We start from the raw sequence: 25,111 nt of genomic DNA on the forward strand, positions 1-25,111 counted from the left end.
AGTGACTAGACCTGGCTCTAGCACAATGGCTTTATATTACTCATCCAGCTTCAGTGATAACATTCGGTAACTATTAGTTGAGTTAGCTGATTTTTATTTAAAACAGGAAAGCATACTCCTCTTTTCATATCTGACTTAGCTGGCTCTGAGAAAAACACCCCACCAATTCCTTGCAAGTATAGGACTAATGATTCATGAAAAGGGAGTATTAGGAAAAAAGCAAATAGAAAAAGCAAACTGAAGAAAACAATTCCATTGGCTTGTCTTAAAAAGCATTAACACTGTCAGCTAAAATAAGATCATAATTAGTAAGGAATGTAGATTCTGTACACGTAAGAAATGATACAACAACTTGCTAACTGGAGACAATAGGATTTGAATGTTACTGAGGCAAAAAGACTGGTACATAATTACGTGCAAGGTGTGGGAGGGTTGCAAGAAATGTTTCAATCTAGTAAATTGAACTGCAGATGAGAAAAGGCTAACCAATAACCTTGAAAACAAGCATTAATAAGCTACTGTCGGAGCACAAGGAAGATAAAGAATATTTCTGTCTACACAGTGAGCAAAATTTTGCCCATAGGCAGGCTTACCCTTCACAAAAGAGTCATATACATACACACATATAATTTGTATACATGTATGAAAGTGAAATGCAGTTTTAACATTAAATGCAGAGAAGCAAGACTACCCACCCTAGGACTGCATATGCAAATATAACATCATCATTTACAGTCTCTTTAGTAATAATTTTGACAAAAGGATCTGGGAAAACTTACATGAGGTAGATTTTTTTTAATTTACTAATACAGCATTCTAAAATTACGACTAGGGAAAACAAATGCTCAGATCTGTCTTCTGATGTTTGTGCTGCTCTTAATAATCACTAGTTGTTCTTGAGAGACATAAATAGCAAGGAACCTCCCCTAATGGTGATGTGAAAAGAAATTCATTAATACTGTGTTTGCAGATCACTCAGACATCACTGTGAGAAACAGCACAGAAAAGCCTATGAGGAAATTAATCATTCTGCATTCAGTGTAGGATGTGGCAGATATGCAATAAAGAAAGCCTGGAGACATACATTAAATATGAAGATGAAAAAAGATTCTAGCCATTAACAGCAGAAGTAATATTCCCTGCATGGGCATCATTTGCCTTAGGCAGTAAATGTTTGATGTATTCCCATTCAATATAAGGGAAAAAATTTGGATTAATGTGGTGAGATTATAGCAAGTATACCAGACAGATATTCTACACAAAATATAGAATCTGATAATGTAATTAAAGTCTATCATAAATATATGTTCTGGGACTAGTATTTCCTAATTTCCACACATTTAATTTCATGACTAAATAACACCTCCACAGTGCAGCAATTCTCAGCAAATGTACATTATCTCAGCACTCATAGGCTCCTGACATTGCAGCTCTAGGTGTGTTATGTGTTAGCACAGTAAATCAATCCATGTTTCATGCTGCAGCTGCTAGAGGGCTTCGGTTATCAAGCCACAGCAAGCTCAATAGTCAGGATAGTAAAGAAGTGGGGGGAAAAAGGCTTAACAGTGGCAACAAACCTGCAGGTTTACAGCTACCTCACATAGCTGTACTAATACTGCAACTGTAAAATACAAATTTTATTTTTCTCTACAGCTAAGTTTTGCTCACCCACTCATATAAATCATGCTTTATCTTACCCCATTAGCTCAAATCTGAAGTAAAATTGCAAATTTCTCCTCATTAATCAGTAGGGATGGCTGTGGGAGGGGAAAGATGTGAAAGGGGGACATTAGATTGCACAGTTGAGTTTGAAAAGGTCTGTCACAGGTTCTTTCTCCAGTACTTCAGAAATGGATAGAAGAGGCAAGGAGATTCCATGCACACCTGCCTATTAAAATAAAAGACGTGCTAGAACAATCTGGCTGGCAGAAATAGTCTTAACATCTGTGCTGAGATGCAGCAGTGGTGTAACATTTCATGGTTCCTAGTACAAAAAACAAACAAACCCCACTGATTGCCTGAGACAATACAGATGACCAAGTAACCACATAAAAAAGGTTCCTCAAGCAACTGCATTTTTATGTGTTCCACTGCACTGAGACTAAGACTTTTACCTGGGCTACTTAAGTCAGAAAGGTCACACCACCTCAAGATGCAGTATGAGGTAGATAACCATGGGGTGAGAAAATGCATCATCCTTCAAGGTTCCTGGGGCTGACACCCAAATTATCCTTCATCCTGATCCCAGGAACCAGCCTACAAGCATTGTGGCAGAGCTTAAGAGTTTTGGTCATCTAATGTGCTGAAAAGAAAGGCAAGGCTCTTCTGTGTTCTCTGGGCAAGTGCAGCTGTTTCCCATGTTTAGCAGGACAGCCTAGCATACTACCTGGATAAAGTCTGACTTTCACATACAATCTGCCTTCAAAATACAAGGCTAACCTATGCTTGTCTAGCAAGGTGAAAGCAGACATAGAAATGCATAAAACTCCTAGAGCCCCAGAGGCTATTCATGTGCTGTCTCTCGATGCTATTGCCCATGGGACAGTCATGGCTGGTGAGCCACACAGCAGTGTTTGCCCCTTACTCTCCATAATTTAGATAGACACTCTCAGTAGGAGTTTGGGTCTGTTTACCCAAATATACTATTTCTCCATCTTAGGAAGCTTCAAAACTTTGCCGAGCTACTGATATATTCACTGATTTCTTTCCCATAAGAGGAACATTTCTATTAATAAAGGTGCATAACAGACTTTCTAAGACAAATCAGAGCAGTTATGTGGAGAAAAAATAATTAGTTATCTTCATGAATCTATATGCACAGTTCCCTTTCAAGGATCAATTCTGACTGATTTCTGAGGATGCATGTTGCCAGTACTTCACAGAAAAATCAATAATTTTAGTAGAGAGATGTTCCAGCAGAGCATAGCAAAGCTTAATTGCATGTTTGTCTTCAGCTAAGACAACGGTAGCAAGTAATAGTGATTTTTTCTCCAGAAGATATGAAAAAGGCTGGCATGTTTTCTCTTTACCATGTTATGAATATTACTGAACTAATGGAAACACAGATAGACTCTTCTTTTGTTTTTTTAAGCTACCCTACAGGTCAGCTTCTATTTGACACAAGCAGGCGATACTGTGAATCTTCTGTCTATACAACAACTCAACACAAAATTAAGACAACTAAATTTGACTGAATGTTAAAAGCAACTGATCTCTTTTCAGGAATGCATAACCGTATAACAATTCACCTAGCTTTTATTCCTGGACATAAAAAGCAATCAACAAAAGTAAATGCTGGTGAAAGAGCTGGCAATCACCATGTCTCCTAATGTCCACCTCCAAATTTGTAGAAATAGGCAAACCAAAGCATGGAATGAGAGAAGAACAAACCACATACACAGTGAGAAAATCAAGGAGTTACAATACTGATGTTTGGAAAAGGCCAGCAGTATACAATGATATCTACAATTATAGAGTCCAAAGAAGATGATAGAGAAACTCCTAAGAATTACTATATATAAACAATTTTCTCTGTTTTTTCTTTTTTTTCCCTAGCTCAGAGTACACAAACTTATTGACCACTTCATTTGAATGCTCTAAAATTTCCTGTCTGAGAAATCTGAACAAAGCATAAGATGAACTGAAGTCTACATTAAGTTTCATTGGTTGTTCAAAAAGTTAACAGGTCTGATTAATTCCCTCATAAATCAAAATGCATTGTTAATGACAAAATTTGCTCACTTTTTAACTGAAATGTTTGCTTCTTTTTTTTTTTTTTTTTTGTTATTTTGTTTTTTTAAGAATAGCTTACAATATTGGATATTCACAATAGGAAACTGGGGACAATCATAGGGAAAAGAAGCCACTTTTTCAGTTTTACTGACATTGATATTAAAACACCTATTTCTTTTTCAACACATCAGGAAAAGATAATTCTTTATCTGGCAAACCTCATGTATTCCTGCATGCTATAAAAGGATCAATATCACTTTTAGTTAAGCAACAGAAGTAATCAAAGCCCTGAAATAGTGTTATGAAATGGCAAGAGGCTGTAGTTATTACATTTAAATCACATGTCAATCTTGATCAAAAGAATATCTCTTTAAGGGATGAGGATACTGTGACTACTGTGACTGATTTTCATTAGTAATATTCTTGTGTTTGACCAGTAAGGAAATTACAAGGATTTGAAACACATAAAGATTGATTTCTGTGGGTAGGCTGCTGCTCTACATAGCAACTGTTTTGCTTAATTGATTTTTCAGATTTTGCCTTGTGATCCATATAGTGATGTGTCAAAAATTATTACTACCAAAATACAGAGTTTCTTTTTGCCCTTTGAATAACATATCCTAACACTGGTATCATGCTTTTGTGTGTATGAGATTGCTAAAACTCTTAACAGATTCTAATTTCATTTGGTGTTTCTTAAATGTTCTTTTCTATTTTTCCATGCAGTTTTACACAAAGCAAGTCGAATCATGTAGTGCCAGTGTGTAATTCCTCTGTGGATAGGGATTTTAGAGCTCAAAACAATGATTATGAAGGCAGACACCTGTGAAATACACTTAGTGCAGAAAACCTTGTCAGTTGGCTAAATCTGTCTGAAGGTGCACTTTCCCATGCTTCAGAATGATCAGTACCATAGACACATGGTTTTATTGATTTATTTTGCTACTGCTCAAAAGAGGAAATTGTCTTGTCACAGCACGTATGACACTAGTGATACTAGTCCCTCAGGTTACATTGTGTATCATTAGAACGGCTATAGTGAGTTTAAACATCTATCTAATCACTGCACCACTTGTGAACCGGAAACATCAACTACAGCAAGAGAGTTCCAGATTTTGACCCTTTTGGGCAAGCAGATTCACAACTGTGAGCCAGAGAAAGCCGAAGGACTATAAGGGTAACAGTCCTAAATCATCTTAGGTAAAAGGAACGTTATGTAGCAGTCAATTGCATAACAACGTAAAGACCTTGGTCTTACCCTTTGTTTTCAAGTCGTTTAATACCTTGGATTCCATGGGCAGTATATCGCTCACTAGTTTTATCTCGATATTTCGGGATGCCAGTTCAAGCAATTTTTCAAAAAGACGTTGACCCTGGGAAGAACATTAAAGGAAAGCAGAACTTGTAAGACACAGAATTGTTCAAACAGCAAATCAACAAATTAAAGACGAATCTTAAAACAAAACCCCATATTGTACAGTAGCTGAGTAAACATGATGTCAGATGTGGTTAAATCTACCCAAAATATTAGAAAATCAAACAACTTTTTCTTGGAGAAATAATGTTTTGAAGGCCAAATTTGTTTTCTTCCTTTCCCCAGACTGTGCAATACTATTGATGACATGTGACAAACAGAAAATGAAATGTTCAGGGGATTTTAAGCTGCATAAACATATTTTGACATTAACTTTCTTCCAAATAATGACATTTTGTTAAATTAGGTTTTAAAGTGCAAGGTAAAAGAATTTATTACACTTCTGTATTGAAAGTGGGGTTTTTTGGTAAGTTGATCTAACCATAGTACAACATATTTTTGAGTGGTCATGTTCTCTTCTTTAAAGGAGCTATACCAGGAAGGAAAACAATTATCTACATGTATTTCATATGCTTTTCCTTTTTCAAACTGTTACAACTTTACTATTTAAGCCCTATTTCTATTACAGAACAAAAGGGGAATCTTGTACATGTTAAAACAGAAATCACCAAGTTTCACATGGAAAATTAAATTTTAAACCACTTTTTATACTCAATTATTTTAACTTAGAGAAAAATGCTTAGTTAGAGGCATCTAACTACACAACATCAAAAATAAAATAACCAGTGTGTCACTACCACGCTATTACCACAACCACAGTTAGAGCCTGTTTCCTTGCTGCCATTCTAGCTTATTGCAGCAGACACCAGTTAAGTGTTAGCACTTGAATACACAAAGCCCTGAGTTCACACAGCTGACAAAGTCCCTGCCCTGCCTACATGGTTCACTTTAGATTCAATATAATGCTGGCCACAAGGTAAAGCTGAAACAAAAAAACTAAGTTGTATCAACTTTCAAACAAAGGCATAGAAAATGTTTTCTACAAAGCCAGGTTAGATAATTCTCTGTACAACTTGTTTATCTAAAAATCTTTAAAACATCTTTTGAGTCAACAAAAAAGCAAAACTACTTTGGGATGATGCGATCTGATGCAGCATGGACCAACAAAACGTCAAACAGAAATCTCACATTGAACCCAGAAGCAGCAGACAGTGGAAAGCCAGGCTTTGCTGCACAGATTGACATTTTGAGCCCTGTGGGGCCTTAGGCAGCCACAGAAAGTGCCCCTTCACCTATGTACAGTATACACTTGTTTTTAAATATTCCCTTATTTTGAAAATATGTGGCAGAATAAGACTCTCCAGCCTCCTAAAACTAGCTTTATCAAAAATATGGAGCAGACACAGGCTCTATTGGAAACACACAATTCTGTTTATGTTTTGCTTTTGTAGTATATGCCTGCTTACTGACTCAAACCACAGCACAGCTTCCTCTCATCCTAGAACTCACAGGAACTTAGTAGTCAACAAGATGCTGCCACAACAAAAGCATTAGACAATAGATAACACAAAAGGAAAAGAAAAACATGCTTTGCATGAAGCTCCAAATGCTTCTTACATTCAGCATGTCTTGAGATGACTAGGTGGTACTGTCTGTAAGAAATAACATCCATGACTTAACTCACACACCCAAAACCCCTTATTGAGTTGTTGCACAAGTCAAAGAGTAGCTTTCCCTCACATGGCACTTTTCAAGAAGAGGGTAGATGTTACCAGAGGTAAGAATTACTGAGATAATAGTGTGGAGGGAATCAATGCTACATAGAGTTATGCAGCAGCTCCATCATGAGCTTGGAGGGGCAGAGGGGCACCAATCTGTGCTCCTGGGTGTCCTGCTCCTCCCAAAAAGTTCTATCTTGCAGTTGCTGTGGATTGGCATTGCTGCACTCTAACCAAATCTGGGAAAAGCAATCACTGTGCTGCTGTCTGCCAAGTTCCCAGCCCATGCTGACATGGCAAAGTTCAGGCAGCCTTTGGACTTGGTTCTTCCAGGTCAACTAACGGAAGACAGCAGTTTGGATTTTTATTAGTTATATCTTTGCAATAAGTAAGTAGGAGAAATTTAGGACTAAAAGGCTTGCATGATGTAAATTCATTTTGCATATATATAAACTGCTACTCAAAGTTTCTATGTGCTGATTTAATTTACTGGGTAGAAAGACAGAGACTGTTTTTGTTTGTTTTATACATAAAAGAAAAGGTTTTGACTAGAAACACATTAGAAAGCTTTAGCATAGAAAAATAAACAAGGAAAAAGCACTCATAAAATTGATGTAATGTGATTCACATCAACACAAATTAATATATTAACAGTTCTGTTAAAGAAATGCTTAGAAAGTTAACCTCTAAAGCTGTTCAAAATGCTTCAGAGGATGTTTCTTTACCTTTTCTCCCCCAGTGTGATTATTTTTAGACATTATTTGCACTTCTACCTGCGCAAGATTTGATTTACGTATGATTTACAAAAACTAAGACAAACAAAGTTGCACTTTCTGTATTAATTTAAAATTTTAAATAATATTAAAAAAAAATACAATGACAGAATTTCCTGAGTTTTACCTGATCTTAGTATGCCCTGATGTGACCCACATGGACCACCCGGCTGTCTCTGACAGGCTAACGCTGACAGCTGAACAGCCCATCCTGTGGGTGAACAGGTCACCTGGAGTGCAGCCCTGCATTCCAATGAAGACATCCTCTCTGAAAATATATCTCTTTTCCCATCAGGGACACAAAAAAATCTATGTATTTATAATATTCTTTTTTGTCCAATTATGTTCACCAAATTGTTAAAACCTGTAACTGATAAAACATTTAAATCATCTCTAAGCAGTGACGATTAAGATTAGAAGTGCACTCACCCCAAATATTTGTGCTTATACAGGTATACAAAGAACGTTTCCTGGTACTAAAACTGGAAAGAATTCCCTCAGCCTCATCTGTCACTGCATCATCCCTCAGCAGGCATTCATACGCTCACCAAGGCTTAGTCTAGACACTCTAAACAACTATGAAAAATTCACAACTTGCTTTTAAAAATCTCTATGTAACATAATATACTAAGGTACTAGAAATTCTTCTTTCATTGTTGAAGAACCTGGCCTTTTCCACCATTAATATGAATTAGAAACTCTGTTTCTATACTTTCTGACATGTTTACTTGCAACTTTTGTGTTTAGTTCTATGAAAAGGAAAAAAGACAGAACAGAAGGTCTGAAGAGTTTTGTCACTGCTGTCAGCACATTTGAAATGCTTCTGTTGAATACAAACCCTCATGCTGTCATTCAGATCACATTCCCTTTGTGAGACAGCACCAGGCTGCTGTGCAACTATGTGACAGTGATCAGAATAATTTATATAAATCCAGCTTGTGAGGACAGAGAAATAGTAGCAGCCAAGTCTTATGAAACTGCAGTATGCTACCTTATACCATAACCGCATTTTAACAAACATTTCCCCCAGAAATCTGCCTATCCTGATAAATTATTCTCTTATACTTTTCACTGGGTTGTTTCAAAAACCCTAGTGAAATAGGACGTAAATCATATATTTCATTAAAAACCTGACATATTCATGGTAGCTTTAAACTGTAATACATCTGAAAAATGAATCCCGACTGCACCTGCCACAGCCACCTGGTGAATTAGAGAGGTAAAATAAAACCAAAAATCCAAAAAGAGGGTATCATTACTAAAGGCCTTGAAAATGCCCCCAAGCAATTTCTTAGCCATCACTGGGCAGACTGACTCTAGCCTGGTTGATTTCCCTTACCTGATGTTGGTTTTATCAGCATGTGTTTCTCATTAAAAATAAAATAGCAGAGATGTGAGCATGAAAATGCTCTATTTATTGAAGTACTCTAAAACTGAATCATTGTGCTCTTCAGTAACTTAGATTCCTATTGTTTTGACTATGCTTAGCTTTTTCTTTCCACAGAAACAAAATTGGTTACTTTCAGAATTTTTTTTCTGGATTTTTACTATATAATTATAATAATATTCTTTAAAGTTGTCATATGGTCCAGTCTCTGGGCATATGTATAAATATCACTGAAAATCATAGTATGTTGGCAGAAACCAATAGAGCACATAAATCAAGGAATCCTGTCTTTAATTTCTGCTGTTTAAGAGAGAAACTCAAACGATCTCCTCAAATTCATCTAACAAAGAAGTTAATTAAAATGGACAGAACATCCTTTCATTTTAAACCCCATTCATTTTAAATTTCCCATCTATGCCTCAGTCTGTGCCACCTGCACTGAGGAAATGCAACCATCTGATGAGGAGAGATGTTTGTGCAAAGATGAGCTTATAGAAAAGAAAATACACTGCACTCTCTATAGCTGATTTGAGTCGATTTTTGCTGGTAGCTGTTAGGTTGGAGATGTGCTCTTCTTTGTGCTTTGCATTTTTTAATAATTGCCAAGTACAGGTACTAAAGCTCTGACATTAATATTTGGTCAAGGGGCAATGCATGGCTAAATGACATATGACTCGTGGTCAGAGATTCAATTCAAACCTGGATAGCCTAGTTTCCATGAAACATATTATCAGACAGAGTTAGAGATATCTACCATCAACCCATTTTCAGAAAAGGTAAGTAAATAAAATCAGAACCATCTATTTTTTATCTGATCATTGTAAAAAACAGATGCACACCTACTCTTCAGTCATTTTATGTTCATCCAAATAGGCATCCAGGGAGATATCTGCCACACTCATGGCAATACCAATAAGCCATGATGGCATTAATTCTTTGTGAAACATGAAATTAAATTTGTGAGCAAGAACTTGCCAGAACTGTGAAAGGTTATTCGTAAAGATGAGATGAGTCAGGGGAAATTAATTGTTAAAATAATGAAGTTACCATAATCACCTCTCTCTTCACTTCATTTAAATTAAAAGATATCCTTAAAAAATATGTTTCCATTGTCCTCTGATATATCTAAACATCAAGCTGCCACAGAAGGAGTCATATTCACATTTTACAAAAATCTCAAACCTCTACATGACAACTACACTGCTATCTTGAAAATGCACAGATGACAACACAGTCACCCAAACACGTGATTTTCTTCTGAATGAGAAAAGCAGGTGTAGAAAGACACAGTATTTTGCCAAACATTTGTTTACTTGGCCTCTGTAAGAGACTAAATCTTGTCTCTCTTGATGTGAATCAACAAAGATAAAATCACCTTTGCTCCATGTCTTGACAACAGCTGCTCAGGGTGGAGATGGTGAAAAGACCCTCTGGAATGTCCAACAAAAAGATAAGACTGTTGTGACCGACTTGCCTGATAGATCAGCTCTGCCTACTGACAGCACACCTGGCAGTCACATATGTGACTAGGGTGTGGGCCAGAGGGAGGTACAATTAACTGAATAAAAGACTCAGAAAAAGACATCACCATGCAGCCTGGAAGCTGCAGTCCAGGCATCCTCTCTTCACCATGAAGAAAATAAGAACTCTTGGAGAAGAGAAAAGACATCTTACTAAGATACCACATGTTGGAGGCTGCTTTCTTTCCCTCGGCTCCTCCATGGGAGGACAGCACAGCTAACAAGGATGATACCTCCTCCAGCCAGATCATCTTGGGGGGGCTCTGTGTGTGCAGTAATAAAATTCCTTTCCTGCTCTCTTTCTCCATTTTTTCTTTCTATCTCTCTCCCTTCTTCTGGTCTGTCCACTTGATTCTGTTAATAAATAGCCTTTCTTTTGCTATTTGGCCTTGTTTGTGCCTTTAATTTCACAACACAGGAATGTTCAAAAAGGAACTGAGTCTCTCGCTCCCTCCAGAATGAGACAGCTGCTTAACCTGTAGGAGCATTCAACTCACTGTATCATCATGTGTTTGTATTTGGACTCTAATTTAGCAAGACTCATGAACTCAGACAGCTGAGCACAGCAGTTGTGACCTGGAAAGCTCAGTCAGCAATGACTATTTAGATTTGTAATTTCCAGACATGGATAGGTAATGGTCAAGGACAAATGACAAAAAAATAAAGTAGGAGGCTTTTCAATTTTAAATATGCACATGTGTATGTATATGTATATATACACACACGTATATGTATCTGTACGCCCATACATATATGTCCAATATACATTTGGACAAGATAGACAATATCTATACAAAGAGATAGTATGTATATTGAGCAAAATACATGTATGTTTGTATATGAAACTGTGGAATTTTCTGCTAGATTTGTCCTCAATAAGTATATTGGACATATGTGTTCATACATATATGCAGGTGTGCATGTAACTACATGAGCACATATAGAGAGAGGAAATAGCTAAACCTTGTAACAGATAAAAAAGGCAATCTGACCTACTCAGCTTTTCTCCTTCACAAATCTATGTTTGTTGAAGTGCTCTTGTAGAGAACTTTGTTTTGCTACATGTCTTGAATATTCATAAAATGAAAATTGCTAGTTAGAAAGCAGGATGTGGGTCCATATGGAAAATGGTTATGTCCTTACTTTCTGATAAAATAAGATTAATTTAAGAAACAACAAGAACTTACCCACTAAGCACCATACTGCTTAGAAGTTTTGCATCTCACTCCCCTATCTTTCATAATGCTTCTGCTATTTTGGGCAAATTTCTCTGAACTCAAATTGTAAAGACTTGAGACCATTCAGCTTATACTACAGAGAATTACTAGATTACAATTAGTGAAGCTGCTCTGAAATTTCTCTTGAATGTTACAAGTGGAGAAAGCAGATGTGTTCTTCCTTCCCTTTCACACGCTCAGCTTTGTGAACATTCTCTGTGGCAATTTCTTTAGCTGCCTCTGGGCAATTTCTTTAGCAATTAGACTGGCCAATAGCAGTATACTGTTTTAGCATGAACAGACAAGCTTGACAGAAAGATCTATCAGCTGTTCAGCCCACACTGCTGTACAAATGAGGAAATGACTGGAATATTAATTGCCTTTAAACAGAAGTAATTAATCACTTTTGTAAGGCTACTAACAGGCAGAAATAATAGAATATTATGAAAAATGTTTCATTTTTCTGGGTTTAACAGGCATTTGAGGATGAAAGAGCAAATCAAATTTTTACGCCTCTACCATTCCCTGCTCTGACATTCAGCAGGATTTTACAGTTTTTACTTTGCATGAAAATGTGGAACTTTGAATGCATTTGATACTTAACCATTGGATCCCCAATTTCTAGCTTGCTATTTTTGCTCTCTGTTTGGGTTTTGTTTGTGTCTGCTGGTTTTGAAGCAAATGACATGGTGAATTTTTTTCAGACAAAATATTTTTTAAAGTTTCATGCACGTACTAATTCACTCACATCCTAAAAACATCTAAAGCACTATGTCTTTGAATTCATCTGCTTGACTGATAGTACACAGGTTTGAAGTTTCTTAGGCAATAAATTTAAATAAAGCTTCACTGCATACTTATGTAGTGAAAAAAACTTCAGTATTTTGATACTAAATGAAGAATTCAGTCACAAAGTATATTCCAATATTTATAAGCATTGTAAAAGAAAGGGTTTGCACTGCATTTTCTATTTGGCTCCTCACCTCAGATTTTCACTCTTTTAAATGGACATGAAACAGAATTATTTTGAAGGGAAGTTAATGCATGCTATTCAATGAGGCTACAGCCTATTTCAAAAGAAGCAGAACCCAGTTCACAACTTGAAAACACAGGTTATTTGCAGTACTATATTTAGTTGCTCAGAATACCAGACTTTATTATCTACCAAAATGCAGTGGTTTTAGGCTACAGAATCAATAGAACTAGAGAGGAAGATGAAGAGTTTCTGACAGAGTATGATAGAGTTGATCCCATACAATTACCTGGCTGTCATTTTAACTCTGTGTCATGTCAGCCGAGTGGCTTTTTTTCAGCAAAGAATCCATTTGGTGTGAAAGAAGAAATACTCTCAGCCTACCAATTCTTGGATATCTTAGTTTCAGAAGTGATACTTAGTGGAAACCTGCCCTTACCATATTCTAAGAAGATTGCTTTCAAGAATAAAGCACTTTTTGGCACAGCACTGTTGTAATGCAAGTCTGTATCATTCACTGTGACTTATGGTTTCTGCTATTGCTCTTAATTGCAGAAGTTCTGAACGCTGCTTCTGTCCAAGATTAATTTTGAAAAGGTCTAAGAAGTCATCTGATACTATATTCTTCTTTGTAAGTGTAATTCTATCCATACTCTTTTTTTTTTTTTCACACTACCCTAGCAAATAGAGGCACTACAGGGAAGGGCTATTGTTCTAAAAAAATTAATAGTGAAACAAGAACAGATTGTTAAAGTCTCACCCTTTTGTTAGGCTAGAACATACCTGGCATGCTGACGGATGACTGTGATTGAGGTCCCACTGGGAAGATACTATGTCAACAGACTTTTCAGCCATATTAAGTAAATTCATCCAGCCTTGGAAAAGAGACAAATGGGATGGTGCACTTTCTGAATAGTTGATCCCTTCAGGTATATTTTCCACAAGAGCAACCCTGAGAATAGATAAAGGAAACAAACAAACAAACAAACAAACCACCACTTAACAAAAGCACTTATCTTTATTAATAAGTTCCAAATTGTAAAGGATGTCAGGTTTTTGGCCTGTGGTTCAACACCTTCCCCCAGAGACTCTCAGCAGTGGGCCACCCTGCAACTCACTTTGAAGTTGCTACCTGTCAGGCTCTGCATTTTCCAAAGCAATACAAACTAGAAATGGCCTACTATTAACACAGTAAAGCAAATTAATCTTTCAAAGATCTGCAAAATCCACATAAAAAAGTTCTTATAATGCAATAAGTGGGAATCAGTCCTTTAGGTGGGAATGAAACAATCTCTTGCTTTGGTCATTTATTTCTTCTCTCTAAGCAATGTGGCAAGCAAGATGCATTCTCCAATATCTGCTTTTACAGCTGACATTTTATTATATTGCAGTCTCTAAATATGAATTCTCCCTTTCCAACAGTTTTAAGTTATCTTTTTTCTCTGCTTTTGTTAATCTGCATAAGTCTTTAACCTGGATCCAGTGGTTAAGAAAAGAAGAATTATGCCCCTTTAATTTCCTGTTCTTTTTGGAAGGCTCTGTGATCTTACTGTCTACATCATTCAAAACACTTACAAATTACATTATATATACATCCATACTGATCCAAGAAGATAAACAAACATTGCAGTAAACTGATAGTTCAAAATCCGCTTCTCTGCTCTGTGGAAATGATGTGTTGAATTCAGCATACATCATCACTGTCAGATTTCCTAAAATTGCAATGAGTAAAGTTCCTCTCTACATTCAATAGAGGAATCTTTAAGTCAAACAGGTTTCTTAATTCAGTTTTTAAGTAAAGAGATTAAATTTTCAATTTATCCAAGCGGCACTTCTGTAAGCACCCTTAACATCTGCCACTTTTATTATGAATCATACAAACCAGATTTAGGATGCCTGTAGCAGGAATTTGGTGAATACTTCTTTTTCATTGTATTCAAGTGCATCAAGTATTTCCAGACTGTTTCTGTACTTATTAATAAAATTAATTATCAGCTCCAACATTTGTAAATATTTTAAAAGAAAATTATTATTACAAACTTCTAATGTAAAGAAGATTTGTGCATTGACAGAGAGAGTACTACACTATCTCATATTATTCAGTTCATTCCATAGAGTCACATGGAAACTTTTACAGATATTTCAGAATACCAAGTATGTTTGTGGAGTTAATCCATTAAAAGCCTGACTATTATTACTTTTTAATGGTATAAAGAAAACCCAGCAAGAATTGTGATAAAGTACACCTGTGGTAATTATCACATTCCGATGGCATTTTCCACAGCATACTTTGAACACACTTTTTTACTGATCAGTATTAAAATTAAGTGCATTAGAGTAACACAGTCATAATGCCAGTAATTTGACTCTAAAATGATACAAAAACTTTATTTTTAAAAATGTCTTCAAAATATACTTTATGTTAAAACACGCTTTATGTTAGAACACTCTGCCTGCCTAGTTTACAAACTTTGAAAAAAACAAGCATCCAGAATGCTTAGTGCCCTTATTAATCTATTAGCAATTAAATGCTTTTAAAAAGAAATATTTTACTCTAACATTCAAGTTTTTAAATTTATCTCTGCTGCAACTAACTCAGTTACAGAACCTAATAAAATTGTTAGATCCCTTGAAAGTTTGGTTAGTTCATTCGTTACCAATGCTAATCACATTGTAGCTCTTAGCAATGTCCTTGTTCCCACAGCTGTTTTATGGAGAGTTGTAGGATAGCTACATTCAAAGAGCAAGAAATGGAAGCACAGAAGATAAAATTATCTCTATAAGGTCATAAACTCCCTTTCCCAACAGTCAGTGACTAAGATAAAAAATTAACCCATGTCTTGCTAGCCTCTATCATCCCTTACACAATCACACATTATGAATATTCTTCAAATATCAAATGTGGTCTGATTTAGCTGGAATTTAAAAATGTACATCATTCCCTTAACATAAGATGTGGCCAAAATTTCTCAACATTAGAATATGGCCTGACATACATGTATTTTCTGGCTGAAACTATGCAAATGAATACACAGGAGCTCACAAAGTAGCAGAATTGAATCTACTACGATCACTTCCAGGGGCTTGTAGTGGTGTTTCCCATGGGCTGTACTGAACTGCTGTCTCACTGGAAAACATTAACTTAACTTCCATTCTTCCTATCTTTGTCTTTGGCCGCATGAAAGCTGCCAAGGAAGGGGCTTGATATGATCTGGTGGACAAAAAGCTCAACATGAGCTCTCAATGTGCACTTGCAGCCCGCAAAGCCAATCAGATCCTGGGCTGCATCAGGAGAAGTGTGGCTAGCAGGTCAAGGGAGGTGATCCTCCCCCTCTACTCAGCTCTGGTGAGACCCCACCTGGAGTACTGTGTCCAGTTCTGGAGCCCGTATTACAAGAGGGATGTGGAGGTGCTGGAACGTGTCCAGAGAAGGGCCACAAGGATGATCAGAGGGCTGGAGCACCTCTCCTATGAAGACAGACTGAAGGAGCTGGGACTGTTCAGTCTGGAGAAGAGAAGGCTCCCAGGTGACCTAATTGTGGCCTTCCAGTACCTGAAGGGGGCCTACAGGAAGGCTGGGGAAGGACTTTTCAGGATCTCAGGTAGTGATAGGACTAGGGGGAATGGAATGAAGCTGGAGGCGGGGAGATTCAGGCTAGATGTGAGGAGGAAGTTCTTCCCCATGAGAGTGGTGAAGCCCTGGAATGGGTTGTCCAGGGAGGTGGTTGAGGCCCTGTCCCTGGAGGTGTTTAAGACCGGGCTGGATGAGGCTCTGGCCAGCCTGATCTAGTGTGGGGTGTCCCTGCCCATGGCAGGGGGGTTGGAACTAGATGATCCTTGTGGTCCCTTCCAACCCTGACTGATACTATGAAACTATGATCACATGGCTCAACCTCCCTTGTCAAAGACGGGTCAGTGACAAGTTGTTCAGGACATTGTCCCCACAGCAAGCTCAGAAATTAAAAAAAGTCAACCACCAAGTTTCTAAAGTAAGTGTCTTTGCCTCCATAATCTTTTCTTTTCCTTTGCCACAATAGCAAAGTCCCAGTGTTTGGTCAAGAAGAGTTTTGTTAAACTTACTGTACAGAATTTTGAGTTTGTATCCCCCAATTCCATCAATAAAAGCTAAAATAATGCTTTTTCTTTTTGCCCTTTTTAATTTTTTTCCAATATGACTCACAAAGAAGTTTTTAAAATACGGTACAACAAAACTTCCAGGAGAGAAAGTCATTCACACACCTTGAGAATGATCATACACAGTGACATAATTTATTTGGCAAAAATGGCATACTGACAAAGCAAACCAGAACAAATACAGGATAGTGATTATAACAGATATTTCCTCTGTTCATAATTATCAGATAACCATACTCCTGCTGGATGACATGTCCTTCCCTTTCCCAATTTCACCTGATTAATGCCAACACAGGCTAGCCTCTTCAGTTTTATAGCTGAATATTCTCAAACCTACCTCACACAGACTGAGAAACCCAAAAGTAATTGCTGTGAAGTACAGAGAGAGACAAGGGTCAGAACTGAGATTCAAGCATCTCTAAGATAACAGAACTGTGGTGAGCAAGATAATGGTATTTAATACCTACCAAAAGGAGAGACTTTGACCTCAATAATAAGACTTCTGAGCTCAGCTACATGACTTGCATTTAGCAATTCCAATTTTATTCTGTCCCATGCTAAGAATTCTTCTTCATCTTTGACAGTTCTTTGGTCTGAAATTGAGAAGGTTTGTTTCTGATCTCGCACCAATTTTTTCCTCTAAAGGAAACAGAAATACTCTAAATTTAGCATCTGGGTTAATTAGAGTAGAAAAAGAGCTAGGGCAGTGAAAATAGGCAGAAGCTATGTGTCTGTCTCTTGAATAAAGTTGGGGTTAATGGCAACAGTTTATAGCTCTGTTTATTGAAAAGTTTAGCTGCAGCACTTACACAATTATAAAAGTAAAGTTCTTTTGATAGTTCAGACCTCACACAATATTAAAATGAGAAACTGTATATGGTGGGTGGGAAATTCCCCCCAGCATTAAATTTGCCAGACCAGCCCACTTGGAAGCAAATGGAGCTGTATTTACAAGTAAAATTACAATCTACAATGAATTGCAATGAATATGTACAAAATGTACAGTATTTACAAATATTTACAGGTATTTACAATTTATAAACAGCACAAGAACTCCCCTGGCCAAAAACCAGGGGAGCTGCAACATCTTGCTTCCCCCCTGCTCCACTCCTTACCCCACCTTGGACACAAACGGGACAAGAGAAAGAGCAGAGAAGTTGTTGGTAATACCAGTCACAACAAAACAGTGCAGTCAAGGTCAGTAAAGCCAGGGGAAGCATCAGCCAGAGCCAAAGAAACGAAAAGAGAGACAGATTGTTTTCATTATTAGCTTATTTTTGTTATCTGTCTAATGAACTGTTTAGAATGTATCATTATTTTCCTTTTTACACTCAATAGTGATTTATTTACATTTTACCACTTTTCTGTTCAAGATCTGTGGAAAATTTTAAAGGTACAGCCTAAAACTACCACACTGTAGAACATAATTCAGTTCAGTGTATTTCAATGCAGAGTCATACACTACAGAAAATCCAGGTTATATGTATTTGAGTGTCTGAACAACATCTGAATTTACTCACCATTAAAGGGAAGAAATGTAATAAAAAAACCCATGAGAGCACTGCAGTCATTTATTTATTTTTAAGCAGTAAAGAAATGCAGGATGTGCAAAGGCTGTCTTTGTCATGAGGTTGAGATATATCAGACAAGGAAGGGGGAAAAAAAAGGACAAAAAAAAAAAAAAGAGACTGGGAAAAGTGCATGAGCCCTGTCCCTGCACCAGGGTCCTACTTAAAGACACCCTCTTGTGACACCTCTCTCTTCATCCAAAAGCCCTGGACCTACCAGCCCCTGGACTGAAGCACCATAGCTCCTCACAGAATTCCATCTCCTGCTGTATTATAGCCTTGTTGTCTCAGTATCCCTTCAAAACCTACCATCCTTCTCAGACAAGTGCTTTCAATTGGGGCTTTCACCATATCACATTCAAGCCCTTCAATTCCTTCTACATTGCATCACTGCTGCCACTCTTCTCCCCCAGACACGCTCAACAGCAGACTAATGTGATGTTTAAACTGAAAACTTCCACCAACTCTTTGGACAATTTGTTCCAGTCCCTCACCACCCTTATGTGAAGAACACCTTCCTAAGGTCTAAGTCTAACCTCCTCTAGCTTGGATCCATTCCCCCTAGTCCCATCACTATCTGACATCCTAAAAAGTCCTATGCCAGCTTTCTTGTAGGCCCCCTTTAATACTGGATACTGAAAGCTCACAATAAAGTGTCCTTGGTGCCTTGTCTGTGAATACCATCTGTGACTGGATTCAGAAGATACATGCCTCTTCAGCCAAATGAGTAGCCTGATCCTATTTAATGTGTAGCTGCAGGAGGTGGCTATGGTACAAGAGTGTTCACTTGACTGAAGCCTTAAGCACTTCAGCTAATAGCTAAAATTAGAAGTTGACTTTCAGCTTTCTCCTTGTATGGCTACCCCTTCTTAAGTCTCTTTTTGATTTTTCTTATAGGTCTACTGAAGTGATTACAGTATATTAAATAAATGTCACCACACATTTAAAGTTCTCAGCACTTAGACCTTTTTGTACTTTCCATAATCAACAAAATATTTATTTGGTTTTGTGCCCACTCATCATGATGTCTACAAGCCAAATACAGAATGCAGACATGCACAATGTGTTCATCTAGCTTGCAGACTTTATGTGACAGATCCTTGGAGTAGAAGAAAAAGAAAAAAGAATTTCAATCAACAGTTATGTGTGGAACAATGTTTTACCAGTTGGAAATTAGACTCAATTGTATGTGCCTGCAGAATAAGTAACTAGCAGAATTCCAGAAATGGCTCTTCTCTTTGGACTGCCTAATGGATTGTTTCTTAAGAAAAAGATGATTCTCTCCCTTTCACAACATCATCTTCAGAAAGAATGTACCAACAACAAAATCCTACTGTTTCAAATGCCCTCAAGTTACCAGCAACACAATATTTGCGTTGTAACATACCACACATACCTAAATTTCAAAAGAGGACCCGCTGCACAAAAATAAAAGTCATCTAAGTTTTAAACCTCTGAATGATTCTTATTTAAACATATTTTATGTGCTCACAGTTGTATTTCAGAAGCAGCTTTCCATTCTCAAAGGCAAAATTGCTTCCAAAAGAGGGAAAGAATTAACCAGATATTTTACAAGGTCACTTCACCCTACTGGGGACAGTATTTCCCCTGTGATAAAGCAAATATGAACATTAGTCTGAAATTCGATCTAGTCTGCCATGACTATTTTAATACTGGAACTAAAACAACAGCCATTTGAAGTGTCAAATGAATAAGGTGTGCAGACATGGGGAAGAAGTTAAAAAACAACATTAAAGAGTCTTCACTTGTTTGCGCTGACTCAACTGATACATGCCTCAGTTCAAAAAAACATACAAACCAAACCTTTAGGCAACCTAATTGATTTTCTTAGGACTCCTCATATGTCTGATGCTGACTTACGCATTTTCTTGACTTATGTAGGTCAACCCAGATTGATACTAATCTTTCCCCTCCATTATTACATATCCAGGCTCATATCAAAGTAATACTTATCAACTCCTCTTGCTCCATGCAAATAACTTTCTGGAATAAAACTAATGTGTGATTTTGCTTCAGATGCTTTAGGTTTCTAGCTCTGTAAATTCTGAACCACAGCATCAGCACAACTGTGAAATATATGTAGACAACAAATATTTTAAAATATTTTAAAATTAATATAACTGATTAATGAAGTCCAGTCATAAGTAAGCTAATAAAAAAGCTGAAACTAGCAATCACTAACAGGTTATAATCAGCTGAGACCCTGAATCTCTCTCTACAAGGTAGAATTAATATCATAAGAAAGCACTGGATCAAGAAATCTATAATTCACTGAATTAACTTTAACTGACTGTTAATTTACTGAACATAGAAGATGTAGAGTTTGATACTCTAGACTTTAATCTGCCATTTTACTGTAACTTTCTGCTTCAGAATCACAGAATATATCCATTTAGAAGAGACCGCAAAGACCTGTATGCCAGAACAGATACATATATATCTGGTGGGAGACATAGTATCATAGTATCATTCAGGGTTGGAAGGGACCGCAAGGATCATCTAGTTCCAACCCCCCTGTCATGGGCAGGGACACCCCACACTAGATCAGGCTGGCCATGTTCATGGGAGGCTACCTAGGGTGCAGTGACCACGAGATAGTGATATTTTCAATATGCAGGGAGAAAGGGAGAAGCACCAACAGAACCTTCACCTTGGACTTGCGGAGGGCGAACTTCAGCCTGTTTAAGAAACTTATCTGTAAAGTCCCCGGGGTACCAGCCCTCATGAATCAAGGGGTCCAGGAGGGTTGGACCTACTTCAAACAGGAGCTCTTGAAGGCACAGGAACTGGCAGTTCCCACATGCTGAAAGATGAGCCGGCGGGGAAAGGCGACCGGCCTGGATGAGCAAGCAGCTCCTGGAGGATTTAAGGGGAAAAAAGAGACTGTATCACCTTTGGAAGGAGGTGAAGGCTTCTCGAGGTATGTTCAAGGAAGTTGTAAATTATGTAGGAATAAAATTAGGGAGTCAAAGGCCCAGTTGGAACTGAAGCTGGCCACCTCTGTCAAAGATAATTAAAAGCATTTTTACAAATACATTAACAATAAGAAGAACGGCAGGAAGAACCTGCACTCCTCATTGGACCTGGAGGGGAACACTGTGACTGAAGACGAGGAAAAGGCTGAGGTCCTGAACACCTTCTTTGCCTCAATTTTTAACAGCAAGGCAGGAGTTCAGGACGAGTGGTCTCCTGAGCTGGGCGTTGGGGTTGGGGAGCAGTGTAGTGCCCTGGTAATCCATGAGGAATTAGTTCGGGACCTGCTGAGCCACTTGGACACTCACAAGTCCATGGGACCAGATGGGATCCATCCTAGGGTGCTGAGAGAGCTGGCAGATGAGCTGGCCAAGCCGCTCTCCATCATTTTCCTCCAGTCCTGGCTCACCAGTGAGGTCCCAGATGACTGGAAACTGGCCAATGTGGTCCCCATCCATAAGAAGGGTCAGATGGAGGAACCTGGAAACTACAGGCCAGTCAGCCTGACCTCAGTGCCAGGGAAAGTGATGGAGCAGATTATCCTGGCGGCAATAACTGCGCAGCTGAAGGATGGCCAAGGGATTGGGCTCAGCCAACATGGATTTAGGAAGGGCAGGTCCTGCCTCTCCAACCTGATCTCCTTCTATGATCAGGTGACCCGTCTGGTGGATGTGGGGAGGCCTGTGGATGTGGTCTACCTGGACTTCAGCAAGGCCTTTGACACCGTCCCCCACAGCAAACAGCTGTCTAAGCTGTCAGCTCGTGGCTTGGACCACTACACTCTGTGCTGGGTTAGGAACTGGCTGGAGGGCCAAGCCCAGAGAGTGGTGGTGAATGGTGCCACATCCAGCTGGTGGCCAGTCACCAGTGGCGTCCCCCAGGGATCAGTGCTGGGCCCTGTTCTCTTCAACATCTTCATTGATGATCTGGATGAGGGGGTCGAGTCAGTCATCAGCAAGTTTGCAGATGATGCCAAGTTAGGAGCAGATGTTAGTCAGTTAGAGGGTAGAAAGGCTCTGCAGAGGGACCTCGACGGGCTGGACAGATGGGCAGAATCCAGTGGGATGGCATTCAACAAGTCCAAGTGCCGAGTGCTGCACTTTGGCTATGGCAATCCCATGCAGAGCCACAGGCTGGGGTCGGAGTGGCTGAAGAGCTCTCAAACAGAGAGGGACCTGGGGGTGCTGATCGACAGCCACCTGAATATGAGCCAGCATTGTGCCCAGGTGGCCAAGAGGGCCAATGGCATCCTGGCCTGCATTAGGAATAGTGTGGCCAGCAGGAGCAGGGAAGTCATTGTGCCCCTGTACTCTGCACTGGTTAGGCCACACCTTGAGTACTGTGTCCAGTTCTGGGTCCCTCAGTTTAAGAAGGACATTGAGACACTTGAACGTGTCCAGAGAAGGGCAACAAGGCTGGGGAGAGGCCTTGAACACAAGCCCTATGAGGAGAGGCTGAGGGAGCTGGGATTGTTTAGCCTGGAGAAGAGGAGGCTTGGGGTGACCTCATTGCCCTCTACAACTACTTGAAAGGTGGCTGTAGCTAGGAAGGGGTTGGTCTCTTCTCCCAGACAACCAGCACCAGAACAAGGGGACACAGTCTCAAGCTGTGCCAGGGGAGGTTTAGACTCGAGGTGAGGAGGAAGTTCTTCACCGAGCGAGTCATTCGTCATTGGAATGGGCTGCCCAGGAAGGTGGTTGAGTCACTGCCCCTGGAGGCGTTCAAGAGGGGATGGGATGTGGCACTTGGTGCCATGGTCTAGTCATGGGGTCTGTGTTGATAGGTTGGACTTGATCCTCGAGGTCATTTCCAACCTTAGTTATACTGTGATACTGTGATTTTACACAGTAATTTTTGGAATAATTACAGTTTACTAATTCTGATTGGGAGAAGAAGTTTATCAACATCAGCTAAGGAAAAATACAGTATCGAGCTGAGTAGCCAAGCTATCAAAGCAGAAAGTAACATACCTACATCATTTAATAAAGTCAAGTGTAAAACCATAATACAACAAAATCTGTATGATAGATGTCTTGTGCTACACCTAATTTCAATTTTGAGTATGAATTTATTCTGTAATAAGAAAATAACCCAACACAAGAAATTAACAGTAGATTAAGCACAGACTTGATTAAGTCTAGTTTGACTGGAAAACCAACACAATATCCCAATGAAAGTCCTATGCTTTATAGTCACAGTTTTCCCATCTTCATTCATGACAATTAGTGCCTAATTCCATGAGGGAAGAATAATGTGATTTGCTGGAGAGAAAGGCTGCAATGGTGACATCTGCATCTGAGTTTCCAACTGCCAGAAAAAAAGTTTTGTCTTAGGAAACACTCCAGTATTTTATTTAATCATTCCACTTCAGGTGAAATCTTGCAAAAAATGATGAGTACTTGATCATCAATATCTAAATTGCTACCACAAAGTTGCAGTGCCCTGCTCATGGCTCTCTTTGTACACAACAGACATAAGCCTTGGATATATGTGTAATATTTGCAAATATTATTAAGATGCCCTCTCAATTTTCTCTTCTCCAGACTGAACAGCCCCATGTCTCTCAGCCTTTCCTCATAAGACAGATGTTCCAGTCCCTTAACCACCCTCATAGCCCTCCATCAGACTCTCTCTAGCATTTCTCTGTCCTTCTTGGACTGGGAAGTGCAGTACTGAACAAAATACTCCAGAAGTGGTCTCAGAGTTTGCATACGGTGGAAATTTCTTTGGTGTCACAACATCCTTTCAAGAGGTCATACCTGATCTGCCACAATTCAGGTAGCATAACAAGTTTCTCCCATCAAAGTTTCTCTGTGACTACCACAACTTCATGCTTCCTTTCCCTTATTTCTCATAATTTCCCCTCCTCATTTTTCCCCCCAGATGCTCAGACATTCACTCCAGCTCATTGTGGAGCACTTTGTGATGGGAGCAAACAGAACTGTCTCACAGTTACCCTTTATTTTAGCAGGATTGACTCCAACCTTCCCTGCCAGAGCAGAACCATATAATCTAGCATAGGTCACACGGGAACACATCTAGATGGATCTTCAAAGTCTCCAGAGAAGGAGACTCCACAACTTTCCCGAGGAGTGTGTTCCAGTGCTCTGTGGCCCTTACAGTAAAGAAGTTCCTCTTCATGTTGAGGTGGAACCTCCCGTGCTGTAGTTTACATCCATTATCCCTTGTCCTATCACAGGGCACAACTGAGAAGAGACGGTCCCCTCCCTCTTGACACCCAGTCCTCATATTTTTATACATTTATTAAATCCTCTCTCAGTCTTCTCTTCTCCAGACTGAAAAGCTCCAGGTCTCTTGGCCCTTCCTTCCTCATAAGGCATGTGCTCCAGTCCCTTAATCATCCTTGTAGCCTTTTGTTGGACTCTCAATAAATCCGTGTCCCTCCTGAACTGGGGAGCCCAAAACTGGATGCAATATTCCAGGTGAGGTCTGACTAGGGCAGAGTAGGATAGGAGAACCTCCCTTGATCTGCTGGATACACTCTTCTTAATGTACTGCGGGATACCATTGACCTTCCTGGTCACAAGGGCACACTACTGTCCCATGGATAACTTGTTCACCAGGGCTCCCAGGTCCTTCCCCACAGGGCTGCTCTCTAGCAGATCACCTCCCAGCCTGTAATGGTGCAATTTATTATTCCTTCCCAGATGCAGGACTCTGCACTTATCCTTTTGATGAGATTTTAAACAATGAAACTTAAACTTCGATACTAAGTGCTCCAAATGCCTCATTTTTAATAAACTGTTCATTCTTGGGAGA

General features: G+C 38.9%; 1 protein-coding gene across 3 annotated transcripts in view; it reads right to left on the minus strand.

Annotated features, from left to right (window-relative positions):
- Positions 1 to 25,111, minus strand: part of PLD5 (phospholipase D family member 5) — a 264,750-nt gene that overhangs the window by 123,814 nt on the left and 115,825 nt on the right. For all 3 annotated transcript variants that reach the window (XM_068155368.1, XM_068155374.1, XM_068155383.1), the window contains exons 3-4: positions 13,419 to 13,587; positions 4,991 to 5,105 (exon numbers count right to left, since the gene is read on the minus strand). In XM_068155368.1, coding sequence (XP_068011469.1) covers positions 4,991 to 5,105; positions 13,419 to 13,587 — 284 coding nt within the window. The remainder of the gene's footprint in view (positions 1 to 4,990; positions 5,106 to 13,418; positions 13,588 to 25,111) is intronic.

Source organism: Melanerpes formicivorus, unplaced genomic scaffold (assembly GCF_026170545.1).
Source record: "Melanerpes formicivorus ecotype bairdi unplaced genomic scaffold, bMelFor1.0.p_v2 SCAF_2, whole genome shotgun sequence".
NCBI lineage: Eukaryota > Metazoa > Chordata > Aves > Piciformes > Picidae > Melanerpes > Melanerpes formicivorus.